The sequence below is a fragment of the Rhinopithecus roxellana genome, chromosome 7, assembly GCF_007565055.1.
Source record: "Rhinopithecus roxellana isolate Shanxi Qingling chromosome 7, ASM756505v1, whole genome shotgun sequence".
NCBI classification, from domain to species: domain Eukaryota; kingdom Metazoa; phylum Chordata; class Mammalia; order Primates; family Cercopithecidae; genus Rhinopithecus; species Rhinopithecus roxellana.
Window position 1 is genome coordinate 142,746,495 of NC_044555.1, and position 23,724 is coordinate 142,770,218.

Genomic DNA, 23,724 nt, shown 5'->3' on the forward strand with positions numbered 1-23,724 from the left:
CAGCTGTAGGTCTGTTGGAGATTGCTTGAGGTCCACTCCAGACCCTGTTTGCCTGGGTATCAGCAGCAGAGGTTGCAGAAGGTAGAATATTGCTGAACAGCGAGTGTACCTGTCTGATTCTTACTTTGGAAGCTTCCTCTCAGGGGCGTACTCCACCCTGTGAGGTGTGGGGTGTCAGACTGCCCCTAGTGGGGGATGTCTCCCAGTTAGGCTACTCAGGGGTCAGTGACCCACTTGAGCAGGCAGTCTGTCCCTTCTCAGATCTCAACCTCCGTGTTGGGAGATCCACTGCTCTCTTCAAAGCTGTCAGACAGAGTCGTTTGCGTCTGCAGAGGTTCTGCTGCCTTTTTGTTGTTGTTGTTGTTGTTGTTTTTTAGCTGTGCCCTGTCCCCAGAGGTGGAGTCTACAGAGACAGGCAGGTTTCCTTGAGCTGTTGTGAGCTCCACCCAGTTCGAGCTTCCCAGCGGCTTTGTTTACCTACTTAAGCCTCAGCAATGGCGGGCGCCCCTCCCCCAGCCTCACTGCTGCCGTTTCGGTTAGATTGCAGACTGCTGTGTTAGCAATGAGGGAGGCTCCGTGGGCGTGGGACCCTCCCGGCCAGGTGTGGGATATATTCTCCTGGTGTGCCCGTTTGCTTAAAGCGCAGTATTGGGGTGGGAGTTACCCGATTCTCCAGGTGTTGTGTGTCTCAGTTCCCCTGGCTAGGAAAAGGGATTCCCTTCCCCCTTGTACTTCCCAGGTGAGGCGATGCCTCGCCCTGCTTCAGCTCTCGCTGGTCGGGCTGCAGCAGCTGACCAGCACCGATTGTCCGGCACTCCCCAGTGAGATGACCCCAGTACCTCATTCGAAAATGCAGAAATCACCGGTCTTCTGTGTTGCTCGCGCTGGGAGTTGCGAGACTGGAGCTGTTCGTATTCGGCCATCTTGCTCCGCCCCATAAGTCAATATTTATGATGTTAGAAATTATATTCTTTGCAATTATTTGACTCTTCTGATGAAAAACCGTGTATGTCAACTTGTAAAGTGTTCAAGGGATAAATGAGCAAAAAGTCTGAAGACCTTAAGGATATAAGGTAAACTCAAAACCAAACATGTAGAATATGTTATCACATTTCTACTAAAATTCAATTATGTAAAATTCTTCTTTGCGTCTTTGTGACTTTAATTCTTCTCCAAATAATTAACTTGCTCAATACAGGCCAACAACGACCACCAGTTAGATCATGCAGGGCAAATGCTTTCCTGAAAGTATTACATTTCATTAGTAACAACTGACAACTATTGCTAAGATTGTGGAAGATGCAATACAAGTGGAAACATTTCCCACAGGTACCATGTGAGATTGTAACTGAACAAAAAAAAAAAAAAAAAATTAAATCCTAACTCTATCTTTTTATAAATTATGCTCCTTTGACTTCATTTAGCAACTGCTTAAAGGCTTAATGAGCTAAAAATGGCCAAAGACTTAATGAAAACATGTATTTTCTATCACAATCCGTCTTTTGGCAATATACTTGATTTGTATTGGCGTTGAAGAAATCTTAGTGCAAAGTAAGTCTTAATTTAGAAGTGAGAAGTAACTCAACACAAAACTAGAAATAACAACACACTTTAATTCTCCAAAACTGCATTTGGATTGCTGATCGCTCTTACGAGTTGTTTCGAAACACATAAGAAGTGGGATTTCTACTCAGAATGTGCATAAGAATAATAATGAGCACATTTAAAAGCAACAAGTCCAATGTACAGTAGCAGAGCGACATAGTATAGGATGATTACATGGGTCTGGTATTCACTTCAGCTCTCTGTATCTACGTGGCCAAGTCAGTTCTTCTCTCTGGCTTCAGTGTCCTTATAATTAAAATGAAGGGGTACAATTAGTCCATCTATAAGACCTCTTCTAGTCTCAAGTTTACGAAAGTAATTCCTTACTCACCAGCTACAATTCTTTCAATGATGACAGATTTTAAATCAAAACGGATGGCATTACAAATGTGAATGTAAAACCTAAGTAAATGCTTGCTGTAAAAGGCAGGAAATCTATTCCTCAAGCTTCTGAGGTTACCACATATAGCAGTCATTCACTCTATACAAGCAGGCAAAATTGTTCCAAACGCATTTAAAGAATCTTTATTTATAGGCTAGTCAGCAAGTAGGCTTTGTTGTGCAACCTAACTAGAAATACGTAATGAATTTACATAGAGATCAATGTGGCTGGTAACATATCTTTCATACAACTATAAAGGCCACATGTAATTTATGTAATACAGCACAAATGAGGATATGACTGTATCAATAAAACAGAGAAGCTCAGACACACCTTCTCTATGGTAGCAAGTAAGGAAATGAGTTTGATGACATATGACACACAATTTAATTTTTAAATTCAACTATGAAAAAGTCTATAGTCAACTTATACTTTCTCAGTAGAACTTAAGAAAAAAAATCCAGAACGTCACCTTAAGATCAGGAAGAAAAATTAGTTTACATATAATAAAATCAAATCTTTGTCTTGTGACAAAACTAATAACAATAATTTGAAATGTCACATTTTCAAAAAGCAAATGAAAAAGGCACTGATAATTGTTTTAAATCAATATCTAACTTATTTTTATAAAAGGTATATAGCACTTTAAAAATAGGGTCACAAAAGCAGAAAAAGTATATAAACCAGTATCTACATGAAATTCTGTGTTATTATGTATATCATATATATATTTCACGTTATATATTCACAAATATATAATCATATCACAGATAAATAACATCCTGTAACATCAAATCCCAGAATAAAACAGCTGTTATTGCCTGATTAGTATGTATGAAAAAAATTCAAAATGTCTAGTGTATGAGTAAATACTGCAAAGAACATGAAAATGAATGTCAAATGGAAGGGTTGCAAAGATAATGTTTTGTTCATTTACAAATGACTTTAAAAGAAAGTAAATCTCATATTAAATTCACTTAGGATATAAGATGAATAGAAATAAATATATTAGGTATGTCCTGAAAGATGAACTCTGTGAAAAAAAATATGGCTTGTTTAGCTTTGAAAAACACAATAAACAAATACATTTCAATTATTTAACAATCTCAGTAACCTGAACCAAATTAGCTGAGGGGAGGAAAATTTAAGCGGACCTTAGATTTTACAAAATGTAACTCTACTACTTTAAAAAAAGATGCAAAAACGAGGCTAACCCAAAGTTGCTTGGAAAAACGCCTACATTACTGGGTAACCAGGATTTCCTATCAGTCTATCAATATATCAGCTTAAGTAACATTGATACTAATAACAGTCCTGAGGTAGACACTATCATTATTCCTATTTCACAGATAGGAAAGCTGAGGCACAGAGGAATTAAGTAACTTGCCTAAGAGGTTAGTCAAGTAGTTAGTAAAAACTGGGATTTGAACCTAGCCTATGTTCTCCACCACTATACGGATTGTGTTAATGAAATGTATCTCCCTTGTTTAGTGAACTATTTATTTGCCTTTCAAGAACCTTTCATATATACTATTCCCATATGATGTGAAGGTAAACTTCAGTGGTATACTTATGGTTTTACAAATTCTAAATCAAACCAAATTTAAGGCAATGTGACATCTATGAAAAGTCATTGAAGAGAATAAAAAGTATAAGTGAACTCTGAGGTAGTTTTATGTCTTAAGCACATTCTTGAGCACACACTTAAGACTACATACAATATAGCATTTACAAAGCACAGGATTAAAAATAAAAATCATAAAAAGTGTGACTTGTATAAAGAAAAAAGTGGCTGAGAAGTTGAAAACACTGAGAATTATACATTCTACCTTATTACCTGATATCTAAAACGTTAAGATTTAATGTTTTATATATTATACACCACTGAAAGTGACAATAATTAAATAAAATTTAATATAAAGTGCCACAGTATTAGTCAAACCTGATCAGTCGACACTAAAAATTTGCAAATTTCTACCCCGTGCTCAATGGGAAGAAAGTAAAAGCTTGTGCTGATTTAAGGATGGATAAATTTGGGTAGTAGATACTGAAGAGAAGTAAAGATAAAATGAGTATCAGAATTAGTTAACAAGTGAACACTTAATATGTACTTAAAGACGACATAAAACCTTCACTAGTTAAGAGTAGAGTACCTGTGACAAATTTAAACTTCCTCATCTACTTGGATTTATGTGGGGAAAATACCTTTAAAATCAGTAATATTTTTCAAAGAAAAATACATCTTCATATATATATTGTTATGGCTAATGAATAATGGACATACTAGATTAGACATAAATGAAATCCAGTGTTTAAAACTACAAAAAGGCTTAAATTTTTACTGAAGAATTCCTATAATTTCTCTAAAAGCCATAATTTTGTAATAAGTATGTCCAAGTTAATTTGTTCGTGAATAACATATCTTTAAAATACATTCTTTGTTAAACAATTGAACTCTAATTAAATCATTAAAGTTTACATCATTTACTTTCTATAAATTTCATTTTATAAACTTTGAGGTATGGGTACAAGTCACAAAGTCTCATTGGTCTATATTTTGATTATATTTGATTTATTCAAGTATAACTACATCAGTTACAGTACTTGGCAATATTTGTCAAATGATTCTTCCAACAGGAAGAAGAATAAGTTTATTTCATGATTTCATTATTACAGCATCAAATTTTAGGGCAAGGGAAGGCACTTGGTTCCACTCATTTAGCAATACTGATTACATATCTGTCACTTATACAATGGAACCAAAGTTTAAATGTATAGATGTGTTTGTCCACTTATTTTAAGTAACTGTTTGAAGAGAAAATAAGTCACAACAAAATCCATTTAAAGTTAGTGATTTTTTTAAAATATAAAATTTACATTTAAAATTTATTCTTCTTAAACACTATTTTATTGTTTGATTTCTACAAAACCATGATCAAATGGATGGTCGCAAACATTTCAACATCATAATTACTACAAATATGAGAATTCCACCACATAGCTAATGTAAACATATATAAATAACACCATTCAGATAGAATGGTAAAAAGTCTTCCACCAAGAATTCGAATTGAAACAAATTCTTCTGAATATACATTTCTTTCCAATTATGAGTAATGTCAAATTCCACACATCCTTCCCCCCAAAAGTGAGATGTTATGGCACAAATAAGTATATTTAGCACTTTCAGTTTTTGGTGCTTGACCTGGAAAATAATGAAATTATGTTTCTAAATTATTCTGTAAAGAAACAATTATGTGAATTTTAAAACATGTTCCATTGTGCTCAGGAAATGCTTTATTCAAAAGGTATAGGAAAGTCAAAACCCTTAAAAGAGATTTGGAAGTAAAAGTAGTTAGGAAAGAGAAACGACTGTGTAACATTCTAAACTAAATAATTTGCCCATTAATTGGGGAGCTTAAAAAGAGAAAAATAAATGAGTTACAAACAGGTTTGGACACATAAAATAAACACAGGGTGTATTTGCTTCTTTTCTTTTTTTCTGACTTGAAACAGAAAGAAATCAATAGAAAAGAAAAAGGTGGTTTAAAGCCTTCTATGAGATTATAAGGCTAGTTGTTTCAGAAGACAGACTGAGAAAAGAACAACTTGCAACTATTTGTGACGTCAATGACTTTCAATTAGGGCAGCAGCAGGAAAATACACCATTAAAGACCTTTAATGTTCAAGTTACAAATTGCTCCTGAATGTCTATGAACAGGCAAAAAGCATTAAAAAAGAAGGAGAAAAAAAATAATCTAAGCTTTAATAAGAGCAAGTGAATGATAAAAATATCAGTTTCTATCTCAGTGTATTTCTTAAGTCTTGTTATATATTACACATTAAACATTAACTCTATTATAGCACTACTCCAGTAATGAATGTTATTGTAAAAAGAATGCATACAAGATTTTTAAATGAACATTAACTTCTCTTTTTATTGGGAACAAGGCACAGTATAAATAATAAATTGAAACTTAACTCTCTCAGCCAAACTTCCTGGTGTGAACCTTACTATTAAGAGTAAAAAACCAAACCCAGTCCCTTTGTCTAGTTTTGTACTGATAAACTGATTAAGCTATGGTGATATGGTTCAGCTGTGTCCCCACCCAAATCTCATCTTGAATTCCCACATGTTGTGGGAGGGAACCAGTGGGACGTAACTGAATCATGGGGACAGGTCTTTCCTATGCTGTTCTCGTGATAGTGAATAAGTCTCATGAGATCTGATGGTTTTATAAGGGGGAGTTTTCCTGCACAAGCTCTCTTTGCTTGCTGCCATCCATGTAACATGTGACTTGCCCCTCCTTGACTCCCGCCATGACTGTGAGGTTTCCCCAGCCACGTGGAACTGTAAGTCCATTATAAACCCCTTTCTTTGGTAAACTGCCCGGTTTCCGGTATGTCTTTATCAGCAGCACAAAAATGAACTCATACAGTAAACTGGTACCATTAGAGTGAGGCGCTACTGAGAATATACCTGAAAATGTGGAAGCGACTTTGGAACTGGGTAACAGGGAGAGGTTGGAACAGTTTGGTGGGTTCAGAAGAAGACAGGAAAATGTGGGAAAGTTTGGAACTCCATAGATAGTTGTTTAATGGCTTTGACCAAAACACTGATAATTATATGGACAATGAAATCCAGGCTGAGGTGGTCTCAGATGGAGCTGAGGAACTTGTTGGGAACTGGAGTAAAGGTGACTCTTGTTATGTTTTAGCAGAGACTGGCAGCATTTTGCTCCTGCCCTACAGATCTGTGGAACTCTGAACTTAAGGGAGATGATTTAGGGTGTCTGGTGGAAGAAATTTCTAAGCAGCGAAGCATTCAAGAGGTGACTTGGGTGCTGTTAAAGGCATCCAGTTTTGAAAGTGAAACAGTGCATAAAAGTTTGGAAAATTTGCAGCCTGACAATGAGATTGAAAAGAAAAACCTATTTCCTGAGGAGAAATTCAAGCTGGTTGTAGAAAATGGTATATGTAATGAGGAGTCAAATGTTAATCACCAAGACACTGGTGAAAATGTCTCTAGGCCATGTCAGAGACCTTGGCAGCAGCCCCTCCCATCACATGCCTGGAGGCCTAAGAGGAAAAAAATGGCTTCATGGGCCAGGTCCAGGGCCCCCCGTGCTGTGTGAAGCCTAAGGATGTGGTGCCCTGCATCCCAGCTGCTCTAGTCATGGCTAAAAGGGGCCGAGGTACAGCTCATAACTCATAACTTTATGAGTTATTAAACGCAAGTTTAAACACAGTATTTCAATTTTCAAATTGGCAAAGGAGTTTTGATAAGATAACAGTGCTCTTGAAGCTTTGAAGAAAACAGACATGTTTGTTTATAAACTGCCATTGGATGTGTAAGTCGGTATAACTTTGGGGGCACTTTGAGACTTCCACATCCTGAAAGAATAAAGGAGATTATCCTGGTTTTTCCTGAGTACAGCTAAAAATCTTGGACATAATATATCAAACCAACATAGCAAGACTCTGAAAACTGGAACGAAGAAAGCAGACCGGTTAGAGAACTTGGGACCAAAAGAGCAAAATGGCAGAGTCCCCTGGGTTTTCTTTTGTATCATATATCTCCAAGTGAGAGCCACAGAAACTGACAACTGGAAACACCAATGGACTCAGATTTTAAAAGCCCCAACAAAAACCAACACTCTCTAGCAAAAGACCAGGAAAGAGTATCTTAGCAAGATAAAAACTTTGGGACAATAATTGCTCTACTCCTGCCAAGCACCACTGAAAAAACTGAGGTCTCACTTCAGTTTAAATGGCATAACCAAAATAACTGAAAATGCTATCACAGACATGCAAAACATGCAAAAACATTTTCGTACTACATTTATTAAAAGACATATTATAAAACAGTATATAAAACAATACTGCATTTTATGAAAATATATGTGCATGCCCATACAAAGAAAAAAGGACAAAGAATCATACACCGAGGGTATTTATCATTACTTGGTAGAGGGATTACAGTAACTTTTCTTTTTTGTATCTTCCAAATTATCAACAGTGAACATGAATTATTAGACTGGGGATATTAAAATATGACAAACGGAAAAATAATTTACAAAACAATTTATGAAGGCTATTTACAATTTATGACCAAGTCCTCAGAAGCAATTGCAACAAAAACAAAAATTGACAAATGGGACCTAATTAAACTAAAAAGCGTGTACACAACAAAAGAAACTATCAAAAGAGTGAACAAACTATAGAATGGGAGAGAATATTAAAAAACTATGCATCCAACAAATAACTAATATCCAAAATCTATAAAAAACTTAAATCAACAAGAATAAAACCATCCCATTAAAAAGCACGCAACAGATTTGAACAGACGCTTCTCAAAAGAAGATATGTAAGTGGCCAACAAACATATGAAAAAATGCTCAACATCACTAATCAGAGAAATGCAAATCAAACCACAAAGAGACACCATCTCACCCCAGTCTGAATGGCTATTATTAATAATTCAAAAAATATCAGATGCTGTCCAGGCTGCAGAGAAAAGGGAATGCTTATACACTGTTGGCAGGAATGTGAATTAGTTCAGCCACTGTGGAAAGCAGTTTGGAGATTTCTCTAAAAAGTTAGAACAGAGCTACCATTCAACCAAGCAATCCCATTACTGGGTATACAACCAAAAGAAAATAAATCATTGCACAAAGAAAAAAAAATGGATTCCCATGTTCATCACAGCACTATTCATGATAGCAAAGACATGGAACCTAGCTGCCAATCAACAGTGGACTGGATTATAAAACGCGGTACATATACAGCATGGGATACTATGCAGTCATAAAAAACAAAGAAAATCATGTCATTTGCAGCAACATGGATGCAGCTGCAGCTGGAGGCCATTATCCTAAGCGAATTAACACAGAAATAGAAATCCAAATATTACATGAACTCACTTATAAGTGGGAGCTAAATCTGGGGTACACATGGACATAAAGATGGGAACAACAGACACTGAAGACTCCAAAAGGAGGAAGGGAGGGAAGAAATGGCTGAAAAACTTCCTATTGGGTACTATGTTCACTATCTGAGTGACAGGATAAACAGAAGACCAAACCTCAGCATCATGGGATATACCCTTGTAATAAATCTGTGCATATACTCCGTGAATCTGAACTAAAAATGGAAATTTGAAAAAGTATATTCACAAACATAAAATAAATACAAATTACAAAAATCATAACAAGTGCAGTCTTATTTTATACCTAAGAAGCTAACACAGATAAAAAGACATGAAAAATAGTTAAAGTAACAATAGAAAATAACAACAACTGTCATGGTTAAGATTTTCCTGTAGCACAAATCACTATATGATATGGTTTGGCTGTGTCCACAGCCAAATCTCAACTTGAATTGTATCTCCCAGAATTCCCACGTGTTGTGGGAAGGACCCAGTGGGAGGTAACTGAATCACGGGGGCTGGTCTTTCCCATGCTATTCTCATGATAGTGAGTAAGTCTCATGAGATCTGATGGGTTTATTAGGGGTTTCTGCTTTTGCTTCTTCCTCATTTTTCTCTTGCTGCTGCCACGTAAGAAGTACCTTTTGCCTCCTGCCATGATTCGGAAGCATCCTCAGCCTATGGAACTGTAAGTCCAATTAAACCTCTTTCTTCCCAGTTTCAGGTATGTCTTTATCAGCAGCATGAAAACAGACCAACACAGTAAATTGGTCCCAGTAGAGTGGGGCATTGTTGAAAAGATATCTGAAAATGTAAAAGCGACTTTGGAACTGGTTAACAGGCAGAGGATGGAATGATTTGTAGGGCTCAGAAGAAGACAGGAAAATGTGGGAAAGTTTGGAACCTCCTAGAGACCTGCTGAATGGCACTGATAAAAATGCTGATAGTGATATGAACAATAAGGTCCAGGCTGAGGTGGTCTCAGATGGAGCTGAGGAACTTGTTGGGAACTGGAGTAAAGGTGACCCTTGCTACATTTTAGCAAAGAGACTGGCAGCACTTTGGCCCTACCCTAGAGATTTGTGGAACTTTGAACTTGAGAGAGATTATTTAAGGTATCTGGCAGAAGAAATTTCTAAGCAGCAAAGCATTCAAAAGGTGACTTGGGTGCTGTTAAAAGCATTCCATTTTAAAAGGGAAACAGAGCATAAAAGTTCACAAAATTTGCAGCTTGACAATGCAGTAGAAAAGAAAAACACATTTTTCGAAGAGAAATTCAAGCCTGTTGCAGAAATTTGCATAAGTAGCAAGGAACCTAATGTTAATCCCCAAGACCATGAGGAAAATGTCTCCAGGCCACGTCAGAGACCTTCACTGTAGTCTCTCTCATCATAGGCCTAGAGGCCCAGGAGGAAAAAGTGGTTTCATGGGCCACCCCGCCCCCATATTGTGGGCAGCCTAGGAACTTGGTGTCCTGTGTCCCAGTCACTCCAGCAGTGGCTGAAAGGGCCCAACGTAGAGCTCAGGCTGTGCCTTCAGAGGGTGCAAGCCCCAAGCCTTGGCAGCTTCTACATGGTGTTGACCCTGTGGGTGCACAGAAGTCAAGAACTGGGGTTTGGGAACCTCAACCTAGATGTCAGAAGATGTATGGAAATACCTGGATGCCCAGGCAAAAGACTGCTGCAGGGTTGGGGGCCCTATGGAGAACCTCTGCTAAGGCAATGTGGAAGGGAAATGTAGGCTTGGAGCCCCCATAGAGAGTCTCTATTCTGGCACTGCCTAGTGGAACTGTGAGAAGAGGGCCACTGTCCTCCAGATCCCAGAATGATGACAGATCCACCAACGGGTTGCACCAGGAAAAGTTGCAGACACTCAACGCCAGCCTGTGAAAGCAGCCAGGAGGCAGGTTATACTCTGCAAAGCCACAGGGGCAGAGCTGCCTAAGACCAGGGAATCTACCTCTTGCATCAGTGTGACCTGGATGTGAGAGACCTGGAATCAAAGGAGATCATTTTGGAGCTTTAAAATGTGACTGCCCCGCTGGATTTTAGACTTGCATGGGGACTGTAAACCCTTTGTTTTGGCCAATTTCTCCCATTTGGAATGGCTATATTTATCCAATACCTAGACCTCCACTGTATCTAGGAAGTTAACTAACTTGCTTTTGATTTTACAGGCTCATTGGCAGATAGGACTTGCCTTGTTTCAGATGAGACTTTGGACTGTGGACTTTTGGGTTAATGCTGAAATAAGACTTTGGGGGACTGTTGGGAAGGCATGATTGCTTTTGAAATGTGAGGACATGAGATTTGGAGGGGCCGGAGGTGGAATGATATGGTTTGGCTGTGTCCCCACTGAAACCTCAACTTGAATTGTATCTCCCAGAATTCCCATGCCTTGTGGGAGGGACCCAGGGGGAGGTAACTGAATCATGGGGGCTGGTCTTTCTCATGCTATTCTCATGAGAGTGAATAAGTCTTACGAGATCTGATGGGTTTATCAGGGGTTTCCACTTCTGTTTTTTCCTCATTTTTTTCTGGCCACCACCATGTTAAGAAGTGCCTTTCACCTCCTGCCATGATTCTGAGACCTCCCCAGCCATGTGGAACTGTGATTCCAATTAAACCTCTTTTCCTTCCGAATTTCGGGTATGTCTTTATTAACAGCATGAAAACCGACTAATACACTATAAAAGGAGAAATGGTCCTCTGAGCTACTTTTCCAAAGGAAGTTTAGGATTATAGCAATGTTGAAAAGTTTTCTTAACCCTCTCTGCTGGCATCAGACTTCCTATTTTTAAGTAGCAGCTCTACATTTCCCCACTGAAGTTTTCCTTGTGACTACGCAAAACCGTATTAGTATTTTTTGCTTCTCAGAATTCACATAACAATCTGAGCAACACGTTTACAGGATCAAAAACTATTTTTCTAGTTAATGATATTACGTCTCCCTCCTATGAATCCCTAGAGTACACTGTTTGTTGGCACCTCTCATATTTTGTGTCTTCCAGCTACTTTTGTGCTTGTTTTATCTGTTCAACTAGACTGTGAATCCCCTATGGTCAGGGGATATCTTACTCATCTTTTCGTACCATGAAATGCCTAGCACAATATGTCGTACTCAGTTAATAAATAAATTGTCTTGTTCCATTAGGTGAGCAGTAAGAACAATTACGAACATTTCAAATCAGGCATCTCACCTTCTGCTTCTAATACTTATAGTACATAGCTTAGGTCTAGGCACAGTGATGTATAATGTATACTTATCGACTCCTATTTACTGAAATATCAAGAAATATGTTGTAGAATGCATGATATCTAATGCTGCTGGAAACAAAAATTTTGAAACATATAAGTGAAAGAGCAGGTAAAGTAGTCCTTAACTTTAGTCTCATAAAAAAACAAACTAAATGGAAAATTTATACGTGAAAAAAGTTTAGTAATTGGATTTAGAATTTAGAATTCAAGGTGCTATGGTTTGAATATTTGTGTCTCCCCACAATTCATATGTTGACATATGCAATGCAAAAGTATTACCTCTTAATACCTCAAGTAGGCCCACAATGCAGAAGTATTAAAAGGTAAGGCCTTTGGAAGATGGTTAGGTCACGAGAGCTCTGCCCTCATAAATGAGATTAGTGTTCTTACAAAAGGCTTCAAGGAAGCTTTTTTACTCCCTTGCCCATATGAGGACACACAGAAGGTGCCACTTATGAGGAACAGGTCCTCATCAGACACTGAATCGGCTGGCACCTTGATTTTGGACTTTCCAGCCTCTACAATTGTGAGCAATAAATTTCTGTTGTTTTTAAGTTACCCAGTCTGAGGTATTTTTTTCATAGCAGCTCACATGGACTAAGACAGAAAGAAAAAAAATTAGCAGTAAAAAAAAAAAAAATGTTATGCAGCCAGGTTTCCAATAAGCTAAATAAAAGTTAGAATTGAAAGTCATAAAATTCCTTCACTGGAGAACTAAAACATTAAGCCTGTGAAGATTTAGCCACTGAAATGTTTATAGGTAAGGGGATGGTACGAAATGACTTACTCTATAACCATATTTTGTATAAACAAAAACTGTGAATAATAAAAAAGTGAGAAAATCTCTATAAATAGCACCTTCACAACTGTAATAGCTGCTCCCTTTACCCCCTAAACAAACACAAAATACAAATAACCACTCCACTATGCTTACAGGTGCCCTTCATGCATGTCATCGTTGAAGAACATAACTCAATGACCCGAACAGCAAAAGTTCCTGGTTCCTCTGCTGGCACTGTCAAAATGGAAATCTAAAAAGCAAAAATAAAGTATCAGACACAGCTGTTAGATCTCATTTTCATTCTTCTAACATTAAAATGCTATTAACTTCTAAACTGAGTATCTTTTTCAAACATCTCTTGATGTCTAAAAAAAATATGGCTTGTAAGGATTTAATTTTGGAACAGAATTTGAAACATATTTATGTATCTTTTCATAATTCTCATAGATAACAACTATTTTAAATACCTTTAATATTTATTTAATCCTACTTACTATAGGTTTCTTACTATAAACTTACTATAGGTTGAGTAACCATTATCTAAATTCCAAAATACTCCAAAATCCAAAATTTACTGCCGACATGATGCTCTAAGGAAACGTTCACTGGAGCATGTTGCTCATTGGAGCATGTTGGATTTCAGATTTTCAAATTAGGGACATTCAACTGGCATACTCCAAAATCTGAAAAAATCTGAAATCCCAAACACTTCTGGTTTCATGCATTTCAGATAAGGGATATTCAATTTGTATTTTCAAAGGATACAATTATGACTTCTTAGTTCTGAAATATGTGTACTTTGCTGTTTGAAATCAGACCATATTAAATCAATCTTGATTGCTCATAATGGCTAAAAACAGCAGCTAGCACTAATAATTAAAGATGTTACCCATTACAATCATATTGAAGCAAGCAAACTAAATATATCAAAACATTTGAAAACAAATAATTTTTAAAGACTCCATTAATAAAACTAGAAATTCAGAATCAAAAGTAAAATGTAAAATTATTCTTAAGTACTATTTATTGATATGTAGTATGCTATCCTAGGCATTAATGATATGCTAGATTGTTTTATACTTAAAAACTTTAAATGACCTTCAGGTCAATGTTTCTTTTTTTTTTTTTGAGACGGAGTCTCAACTCTGTTGCCCAGGCTGGTGTACAGTGGTGCAATCTTGGCTCACTGCAACCCCCACCTCCTGGGTTCAAATGATTCTCGTGCCTCAGCCTCCCAAGTAGCTAGCTAGGATTACAGGCATGCATTACCACACCTGGCTCTCTCTCTCTCTCTCTCTCTCTCTCTCTCTCTCTCTCTCTCTATATATATATATATATATATATACACACACACACACATATACATATATACACACACACACACACACATATATATATATATATATATATACACACATATATATATTTTGTATTTTTTGTAGAGATGGGGTTTCACCATGTTGGCCAGGCTGATCTCGAACTCATGACCTCAAGCAATCCAGCTACCTTGGCTTCCCAAAGTACTGGGATTACAGACATGAGCCACTGCGCCCGGCCCAGGTCAATGTTTCTTTGTAGATCCTAAAGTTTCAATACTAATCCTCAATCTAATCTTCAGTCTCAGGAAATTTTATCCTCTCACATAGAAAATACTTGTCAAAGGGAAAAGTTCATTTGCACTTTGCCCTATAAGGGCTATGCTACATTTTGACTGAGAATGTCACAGTGATGGCCCAAAGAGGAAACATCTAAAACAAATTTTACAATAGAAATTATTTTGATAACCATGACTATCCTACTTTTATGTACATTTCTGGCCTCAAAATGTCTCGAAAACTTATTTCTCCATGTTCCTCTCAACTCCTTTTGTTCATGATAGGAAATGCACTTTGGCATTAAAGAGATAGAAGCCACTAAGACATTGAATGTTGAACAACAGTTAAATGAGTATAACTAAAAACATGACCATAATTGGAAAAGTATCTTAATGAGTGCAATAACATGTAAGGACTTCTTTTGATTTCTACAACTATCACCTTTTTTTTTTTTTTAACTGAGATGCAATTAGTAACCTCCTACTACAGTACCTCCGTCACCTGAACTCTGAGAAGTTAACTGTCTTAAACCTCATAGAGATGATAAAAACCATCAAAAAAGAACTCCCTCAACCCTCTAATACCACTTCCATAAAACTTACCTGGACCCACACCTATTCTTCCCTCTAAGTCTCATCATTCTATCTATACTGTACAACTCAAAAAAAAAAAAAAAAAAAAAAAAAAAAAAAAAAAAGAAAAGGAGGGGAGAGAAGATGAAGGAAGAAAACTCTCTACAGGAAACAAAGACAGACAAGCAGGACACACACTTTAGACTGATCACTCTGAAGGATATGTAGAAGGCAGATTTGAAGTAGACTAGATGAGAGACAGGATGACCAATTACGAGTCAGAGATGATGAGTCCCGTAACTTGAACAGTGAGAAAAGGCAGATCAAAGCAACTTTTAGGAAGTACATTGAAGGACGTGAAGTTGATGAGATGTCAGAGAGGGAAGGAAGAAGTTGCCACTGAAAGGATGTCAGAACTATTCCCAGAAGTAGGGAACACTGAATGACGAGCAATTTGCAGAGGGAAGATGGTGAGTTAAGTTTTGAGTGTGTTCCATTTGACAGACGTCCAGCAGGAAGCTTGTGGGCCAGACACTCCTGGGAGATATAGAAGTGTCTGTCACCAAGATTTATGCAGAACTGATATCATGAGACTACATAGAGTCATCTAGTGAGTATGCCCACAGCAAGACATACTGTGGGCTGAGAGAAAAACACTGAGGAGCCCTGATATTTAAGGACTGGGTAAAGGAACAAGAGCCCACTAACGAAGTAGAGAGGAAACAAAGAGTCATGAGGGGAACCACAAGAGCAGAGTTTCATGGAAGCCAAGAGTACAGACTTTCAAGAGAAATGGAATAATAACATTATCAAATGTACCAGAAAAGTCCCAGTAGACAAGAACCAAAAAATATCCCCTAGCTCTGACTTCTGTGAAGTTATTAATGAATTTAGCAAGAAAAAAAAAATGTGGCAGAAATATGAGGATAGAAACCAGGTTGCAGTGTTATAGAAATGAATGGGAGGTAAGGAATTGGTGGCAGCAAGTACAGACACTGTCTTGAAAATGTTGGTAAGAAGAAAGAAGATAGCTAGAGATGGGGACAGAATCAAAGTTAAAAATCAAATCTAAAAAATTTTATTTTTAGAACAGAAAATGCTAGTATGTATGTGTGTGTGTGTGTATATTAGCATATATGAAATAGAAAATGCTTGCTTGTGTGTGTGTGTGTATGTCTGTTTAAAAACAAAATGGTGCCAGCAACAGTGGGGAGAGGCTGAAGATACAGGAGAGCAGGCAATAAAGAGTGGTGTGTGTGTGTGTGTGTGTGTGTGTGTCAAGGGCACTTGTCAACGGGGCTGGCTTTGAACAAGGAGGGGAGCCTCCTGATTCATTCGTGAGTTAGGTACACACGTGGTGGTGGGACAGGAAGTCAAAGACTACTGTGTGTGGTGGATAGCCTCATTATTTTCAGTGAAGCAAGGTCGGGGGAGGGGCAGCGGGGTGGGAGGGGCAGCGGGGTGAGAGAAGCAGGGGATAAGCCGGGTGGGTAAAATCATGAAGACCTGATTAGGCACTGAGGGAAAAGCGAAAGGGAGATGTCAGGCCAGTGGAAGAACTGACCGGTGATGTGTGCTGAAGGTCCAGCTGAATAACGATAGCACCCTTGTATCTGTGGCATGGTTAGTCTGTCTGGTTGCATGGTTTTCTTAAGCAGCCATCAGTGATCCAGGTGAAGATTATAGCCTGACTCAGGGATGGGATCTTCCTCTGTGGGTGTAGTGGAACGGCATGACAACATGGGTACTGAGAGTGTCAGACAAAGAGCAATTCAGAAGATTTACTATGGGGTCTAGCATAGGGAAAAGGAAAAGGGCAGAAGGGAGATAAACTGAAAAGAAACAGAGGGAATGAGGAATTGTACATCTCTTAACAGACTGGGGGGCGGGGGGAGGTAAGAGAATGAAAGAGCTGGAAGGATAGGGGCAGATTAATGCCACTATAGATCCATGACCTTCAGACTCAACTGGGCCATTAACATTGCTCAGCAATTTGACCATGAGACAGTACACTCTCTGACTCCTTATGGTGATTATTTTACATCTTTCCTTGAGCTTCGATCTATCCACATTTGCACACCCCACTCTCAAAAGATGACCTCACCTTGTTTATAATTTAAAGAATAAACGTAACCCATAAGATGGGAATTCCCAAATCTACAAATGTATTAACCCTCTGGTTTCAACGTGTCTCCCATTCCATCCAAGGGCAACATTTTTGCCTGTTCTCTGACTTTTAGCCTCCTCAGCCTTTGCCTGGACCTTGATCCATCAATTATCCTCCTTCTTACTTCGGTATCTTCAACCTCTCCCTCTCTACTGGCTTCATCCCATCAGCTGAAATATATACACTGATCTTTTAACATAAAGAAACACCCTCTTCATCTCCACGTCCCTCTTCAAAGACCAGTTCCTCTCTCTTACTCTCTTCACAGCTTAGCTTCCTCCAAGAGTTATCTCTATTTGCTCTCTTCACTCTTCTGCCTCCCTGGCACTCTTTGATCCACTCACAAACCTCAGAGCTTACTGGGAGATACAGATAATAAACCAGTAATTGTAGGAGAGTGGAGTAAGTAATATAATAGCTGCTGTACTATTTCTTCTACACGCCCATGCTCACATTTGTCACACTGAACTACAGTTGCTACTTATCTGTATCCGTATTCTCCAGACTGTAAGCTATTTGAGAGCAGAGATGCTATCATAGTGACCACTGTCTCCTTAGAACGCAGCAACACTGGCTGGAAGGTAAAAGGCACTCATTGTTTGCTGAATGGCTTAATGAAAATATTTATACTTACACATATAACAAGTATATTTGGGGGACTTTCTTGTATATAATGTTCATTTATTACCAATAAAAATTGGGACAAATGAATTGACTTTATCCACTCACACACTTCTTTCATATAAGAAGAAACTTTCAACTTAAGGAACTATAGGCACCTACTTTTAGCAGTGGCATATAGAACCAACAATCACACCTACTGAGTAAGGTGATTTTATCAGTAACTATAAAATACGGTCAGAAGGAGAACTGGGTACCCTGGAATTTAAGAGGTCTGACTGAGGAAAAATCAGAGGCATAACGCCATTCCTCTATGGAACTGGGGGTAAGGAGAAAGAAGAGAGTACCGAAATGAACAATGGTAGTAAGGAAATACCACAACTGGGGATATGTGTGGAAATTCATTCACACCAGGCCTAACAGTGGACTTACAATCACTGCCATAGGGTTGGCTACTGTCTTTTCCTCCCAGATTTTTAAATGTATTATCTGGGGATTCTCTTTTTTCTTCCCATAACAATGTATTTTCAACTTCACAGAAATAATTGTCAAAATCTAGTATTTAGTCTGATTTTCCTAAAATAAATCTGTTATATAAGATGCAACTATTTGTTCCACTGGATGGAAATCCTTAAGAAACCAATGCCATTACATTATTGCCATCATGTATTTTTTAAAAACACATTTAAAAAATACCACAAGTTGAGTATCCCTAATCCAAAAATCCGAAATCCAAAATGTTCTAAAACCCCCCAAAAAACCCCTAAAATCCAAGCATTTCTGACCCCAAGCATTTCGGAGAAGGGATATTCAAACTTTAGTACATATAGCTCAATACGCTGCATTTTGTCAATATTGATTTATATATATTATTATGTAGATTAAATTAGTAACAATGTTATTAGAAAGCACAGGACTCAATGAGGTTTCATCTCACACCTTTCAGGATGGCTATTATCAACAAGACAAGAGACAACAAGTGTTGACGAGGATGTAGAAAAAAGCAGACCCTTGTATGCTGTTGGTTGGAATGCAAATCTATACAAACATTATGGAAAACAGTATGGAGGTTCCACAAAAAAATTAAAAATAGAATTATCCTATGATCCACCAATCCAGCTTCTGGGTATACATCCATCAGTATCTCAAAGAAATGTCTGCACTCCCATGTTCAATGCAGCAGTATTCGTTGCAGCCAAGATTTGGAAACAACCTAAGTGTCCATCAATGGAAGAATGGGTTTTTAAAAAATGGGGTGTGTGTATGTGTAAACAATGGAATATTATTCAATCTTTAAAGAAGAAAGCCCTACCATTTGCAAGAACATAGATGAACCTGGAGGATATTATGCTAAGTGAAATGAGCCAGACACAAAAAGGAAAATACTGCATTATTGCATTTATATGTGAAACACAAAAAACTTCAAAGTCATAGAAGCAGAGAATAAAACGGTGCTTGCCAGGAGATAGGTAAAATGGGGAGTCGTTGGTCAAAGGGTACAAACTTTCAGTTACACAAAAAGAATGACTTAGAGATCTAATGTACAGCACAAGACTACAGTTAATATGGTATTGTATATTTAAAATTTGTTGAAAGTAGATCTTAAGTGTTCTCACCACAAAAAAGGTAACTATGTAAAGAGATATGTTAATTAGCTTGACTGCAGTGATTAGTTCACCATGTATATATATACCGAAACATCTTCATATATACAACTTTTATTAAAAATATATAGGACTGAATTTACCTGTTGATCTGAATCTGTTTTTAGGACAGATCTATCTGTAATCAGCACTGCCCTGGAGATCTGCCTGTAATGCATAAAACAGTGAAGCAGTAATTCTGATTCCACGGATAAGTTTCGTTTATAGTTATATAACCACCAGAAGGCACGTTTCAAAGATTTAAGTCAGGATAAAAGTGTCACCTCCCCAAACCAAGTCAAGTTCGGCTTTAATCTTTTCTTGGCTCATGAAAGAAGAATGCCTGACCTACAGACAAACCCCAGCTGAAGTAAAGGAGTTGAAATTATGTTAGGCTCCCCTAATACCAGACCCTGTAAGTCAAGTAAGATATTGAATATATCTTTGGTTTGGTATTTATTTGCATGTTACCTGAAGAACAGAACTATACAGAAATGTCAGTAAAATTACCTTCACTTGCTAATGGGTGGAGGGGGCCTTACCTGTATTGCACACGTGAGCACATGTTCTCAGAAAAGTAACTGTCCTCCACGAGGAAATGCTCAGAGATAATTCTCTGACCAAACTGATCTATAATTGCTTTACATCTATAAAGAAGATAAGCATATCATAAAAGTTCATATTAATAATTAAATAATTGAGAAAAACAACATAATCAGCTACCAATTTTGAATCTAAAATGAATTTCTTGTGAAGACAGGATTTAAAACTTGCCTACAATTCCACGTTTTCTGACACAAAACTGACACTAAATGACAGAATATATATTCTTGTTGCTGTTTTGAGGGCTTTTGAAGTACAAAATGAACACAGAATACAACTTAAACATATATTTTGAATGTCATTAATAAGAATAAAGTCAGGATAAGAATTATAATAAATCATAAGTTTCCTAATATTTAGGAACATAGAAGCATTTCCTTTGTTTAGAAAACAGGCTCTCCCCCGACCCCCTTCACAGCTCTAAGAAAAGAAAGAGAGAAAAATTGATTAAATACCTTGTTATACCATTCACAGCCTGTAAAGGCCTTTTACAGGGTTTTTATTTTTCTGTTAAATGTTGTTTTCTCTTTTGTCCAAGAATAGCTATATGATCACGTGTTGGATAATGTTTGAAACAGAAAAATGTGATAGAGCTTCTTTTAATATCTGTTTCCACTTTACTTCAAAGGATGATCATAGAAAGATTTCTTTGAAGTGCTGTTTCCAAATAAGGAAAACACTTATGCATGGACATTATCAGGTCTCTGTCATCTGATATGTGTTGGGACAATGAATCATATAGAACCCTCCATTGACCTTCTTTCAATGTGTCTAGATAAAAGGATGAAAATTAGAATCCATCTCCTTGCAGTGCCACAAGTTATAAATGTACTTTATAGGGCTCATTATCCAAACTAATGGACTAAGGGCAACATCCTTGAAATGGACTTACCAGCACTGACAAAGCCAGCATGCAATATTTCAGGAACTATATGCAAATGACTGTGTGTTTGCTATATCTTTTGATTACGGAAATATCAATTTATTTGTGTCACAGCTTCCCTTTGGGGAACAGAATTATTTTATTAGAAATGAACTTATGTGCTGCCCCCTCATAAAATGTAAGCAAAATAATTCCGAAAGCATACTGTGAAATATACTGGTATAAGTTAAAATCTGTTCAATGACTCTAAAAATAAGCCATATAAGTGATATTTTCCAGGAATAAAGGCATTAAAAATAAAATGACTAACACTCAAGACGAGTAGTGAGAGGAATTTAATTTGTATTTCCTAAAGGCAGATTATGATATGCTGGTATTTTTGAATAAATGGCATCCCACTGCTGCTAGGATAGACTATGATGTCTAGTGATGTCACATGTACATAATAGATATTTTAACCAATTAACCACCTTTAAATATAACGTTTGTTATATTACATTAATATTTACATGATTTTTTCCATCTCATCTCCACCTTCTTCTCTTCTACACTTCTGTTTCTATACATACCTCCTCATATTTCATTGAACTCTTGCCTTATAAAATACTTAACAAAATACATCTGAAGTATTTACATCTGATATTCTCCAAAATAATGTTTTATAAGTAATTCACTCAGTCTTCTATTTTAAAACACTCATATACCATTTGAAACACAAAGTACTTCAGGCAATTGAGAAGAGAAATCTGCTGTCATTAAACATCAATCTCTATTTGTCCTGTAAGCACTGACAAGCCTTTTTCTTACCTTTAATTCAGAGACTATGTAAAGTCAAGAGGAAATAACTGGGCAGAAAAGGGGGTGTTAAATTTCTGTATCTTGATAGGGGCTTACATTATACAGATTTATCATTTGTTAAAACTCAGTTAAAAGCACTGAAGATTTGGACACTTCACTGTATGTAAACTTACATCAAAAGAAAAACACTAAACAAATATTGAGCTCCAGTTAATAAAATGTAAGCTGAAGTATTTAGGGCAAATTTAACTGACATCTGCAATTCACAGTAAAATGCATTAAAAAGATGAATCGATACAAGGATAGAGGGGTTAATATTTGGGTAGATATGTGACTAAACAAGTTTATTAAAACGTTAATTATAGAATCCAGGAGGTGGATATAGAGGTATTCTGTCGAAATTCCTTCCATGTCAGTATAAGTTTGAAAATGCTCATCAGAAAATGCTAAAATAAAACTGGGGGAGGGGATCAGTGTTAATATAAATCTCAGACCTGAGTGTAAGTCTTTACAAAGGGTTCCCATTTAAACTGCATTATTAAACCTGGCCCTCGAGCTTTGTAGGCTTCTAAACATGAACAAGGTTGTTTTGGTGGTAGTCATACCTTTGTTGACAGACATTTGTTTCAAAAGTTATATTAGAGAGAACTAATGGAGATCACTCAAAAGGCAAGTATGGGGGTGTGGGAGTTAGGGAGCTCAACCATACCACGAGAAGATACTAACACATGTGCTTATTTATGCTGAGGCTTCTAATGAAACGGTGATTCTCAGAGGAGAAGGAGGAGAAGGAAGCAAATCAGAATCACACCTGGGGGACTTTTTGAAATTATAAAGTACCCCTGGAGATTCTGATAAGCTCCCAAATCCCAGGAAAGAATCACTGTCAAGCGTGCCACTGTTACTGTTGTATCTTTTATGTTGTGCTAGGTGGAGAAAAGTCAAGGGCTATTGGTACAGATAAAATACTTGTTTCTGCAAAAATTGAGGTGATGGTCATATATGCCCAAGTCTCAGTCTGGTAGATGATAATCACATGACTCACCTGATAATATCACGCTGAAGTACTAAGGCTCTAGGCTTAAGCAAAGCTGCTCAAATCAAGACATGTTTAAGCAAGTAATAAGATTTGTTTTCCTCTCAGACATTTAACTTACTGTCATATATTCGGCCTAATTGGGAAAACAATGAATAAAAAAACATTGATTTTGATCTAAATTTAGTCTTTGTATTATAAAGATTCATATAAAAAATCAGATGACATTTAATTAACAGAAAGCAGCAAAATTAAACAGTGCTGCCAGAGTCATGAAAATACCCCTCCCACGTAAACCTGAGGAAGCCAGGAAAGATTAAATCATGTAAGATTTAGTTGAGGGCCTTGCTGAGCCTCATAAATAGTAATTTGAGGAGGAACATAACAGGTGTCCCCAGTTACAGGGACACAATGACCAAGCTGAGCATACAAAACACTGAAGCCAGAGAGAACATTTCTAGAACTAAGCTTTCTAAATCAACAAATCACAAGTTATTCAGTTCTTGGTTCAATGATATAAGTGTGTAAATAGCAAAATGATGATGAGGAAGAAAATACTCAGTAAGATGAAAACTCAATATCTGGTATTTGGCCCAGAAGAGAAAAATAACACTAAAACGAGTATTCAATCTCTGTGATCTTCAGAATGAATATACCAAATAATTTTATGATAAAGAAAGCAGAAATCGCATATGTAATAATTTAAAGGAAAATGTACTAAGGAAATTAGAAGATTCTCAATCACTAAAGAAAACAAAATAATTTTCCCTAGTCACTATGCCCTTCTGAGCTTTCTCAAACACACTAGTTCAAATGCCACCTCATTCATAAAACCATTTCAAATGCTTCCCAC

The 23,724-nt window shown here is 37.1% G+C and overlaps 1 protein-coding gene across 8 annotated transcripts in view; it reads right to left on the reverse strand.

The window, feature by feature from the left end:
- CHM (CHM Rab escort protein) overlaps nucleotides 1-23,724 on the reverse strand; it is a 193,131-nt gene that overhangs the window by 25,653 nt on the left and 143,754 nt on the right. For all 8 annotated transcript variants that reach the window (XR_004058395.1, XM_010368356.2, XM_030934276.1 and 5 more), the window contains exons 10-12: nucleotides 20,094-20,198; nucleotides 19,656-19,719; nucleotides 13,107-13,203 (exon numbers count right to left, since the gene is read on the reverse strand). Coding sequence is in view for 7 of the 8 variants with exons in the window: in XM_010368356.2 (XP_010366658.1) it covers nucleotides 13,107-13,203; nucleotides 19,656-19,719; nucleotides 20,094-20,198 (266 nt within the window). In the remaining variant the exon portion in view is untranslated. The remainder of the gene's footprint in view (nucleotides 1-13,106; nucleotides 13,204-19,655; nucleotides 19,720-20,093; nucleotides 20,199-23,724) is intronic.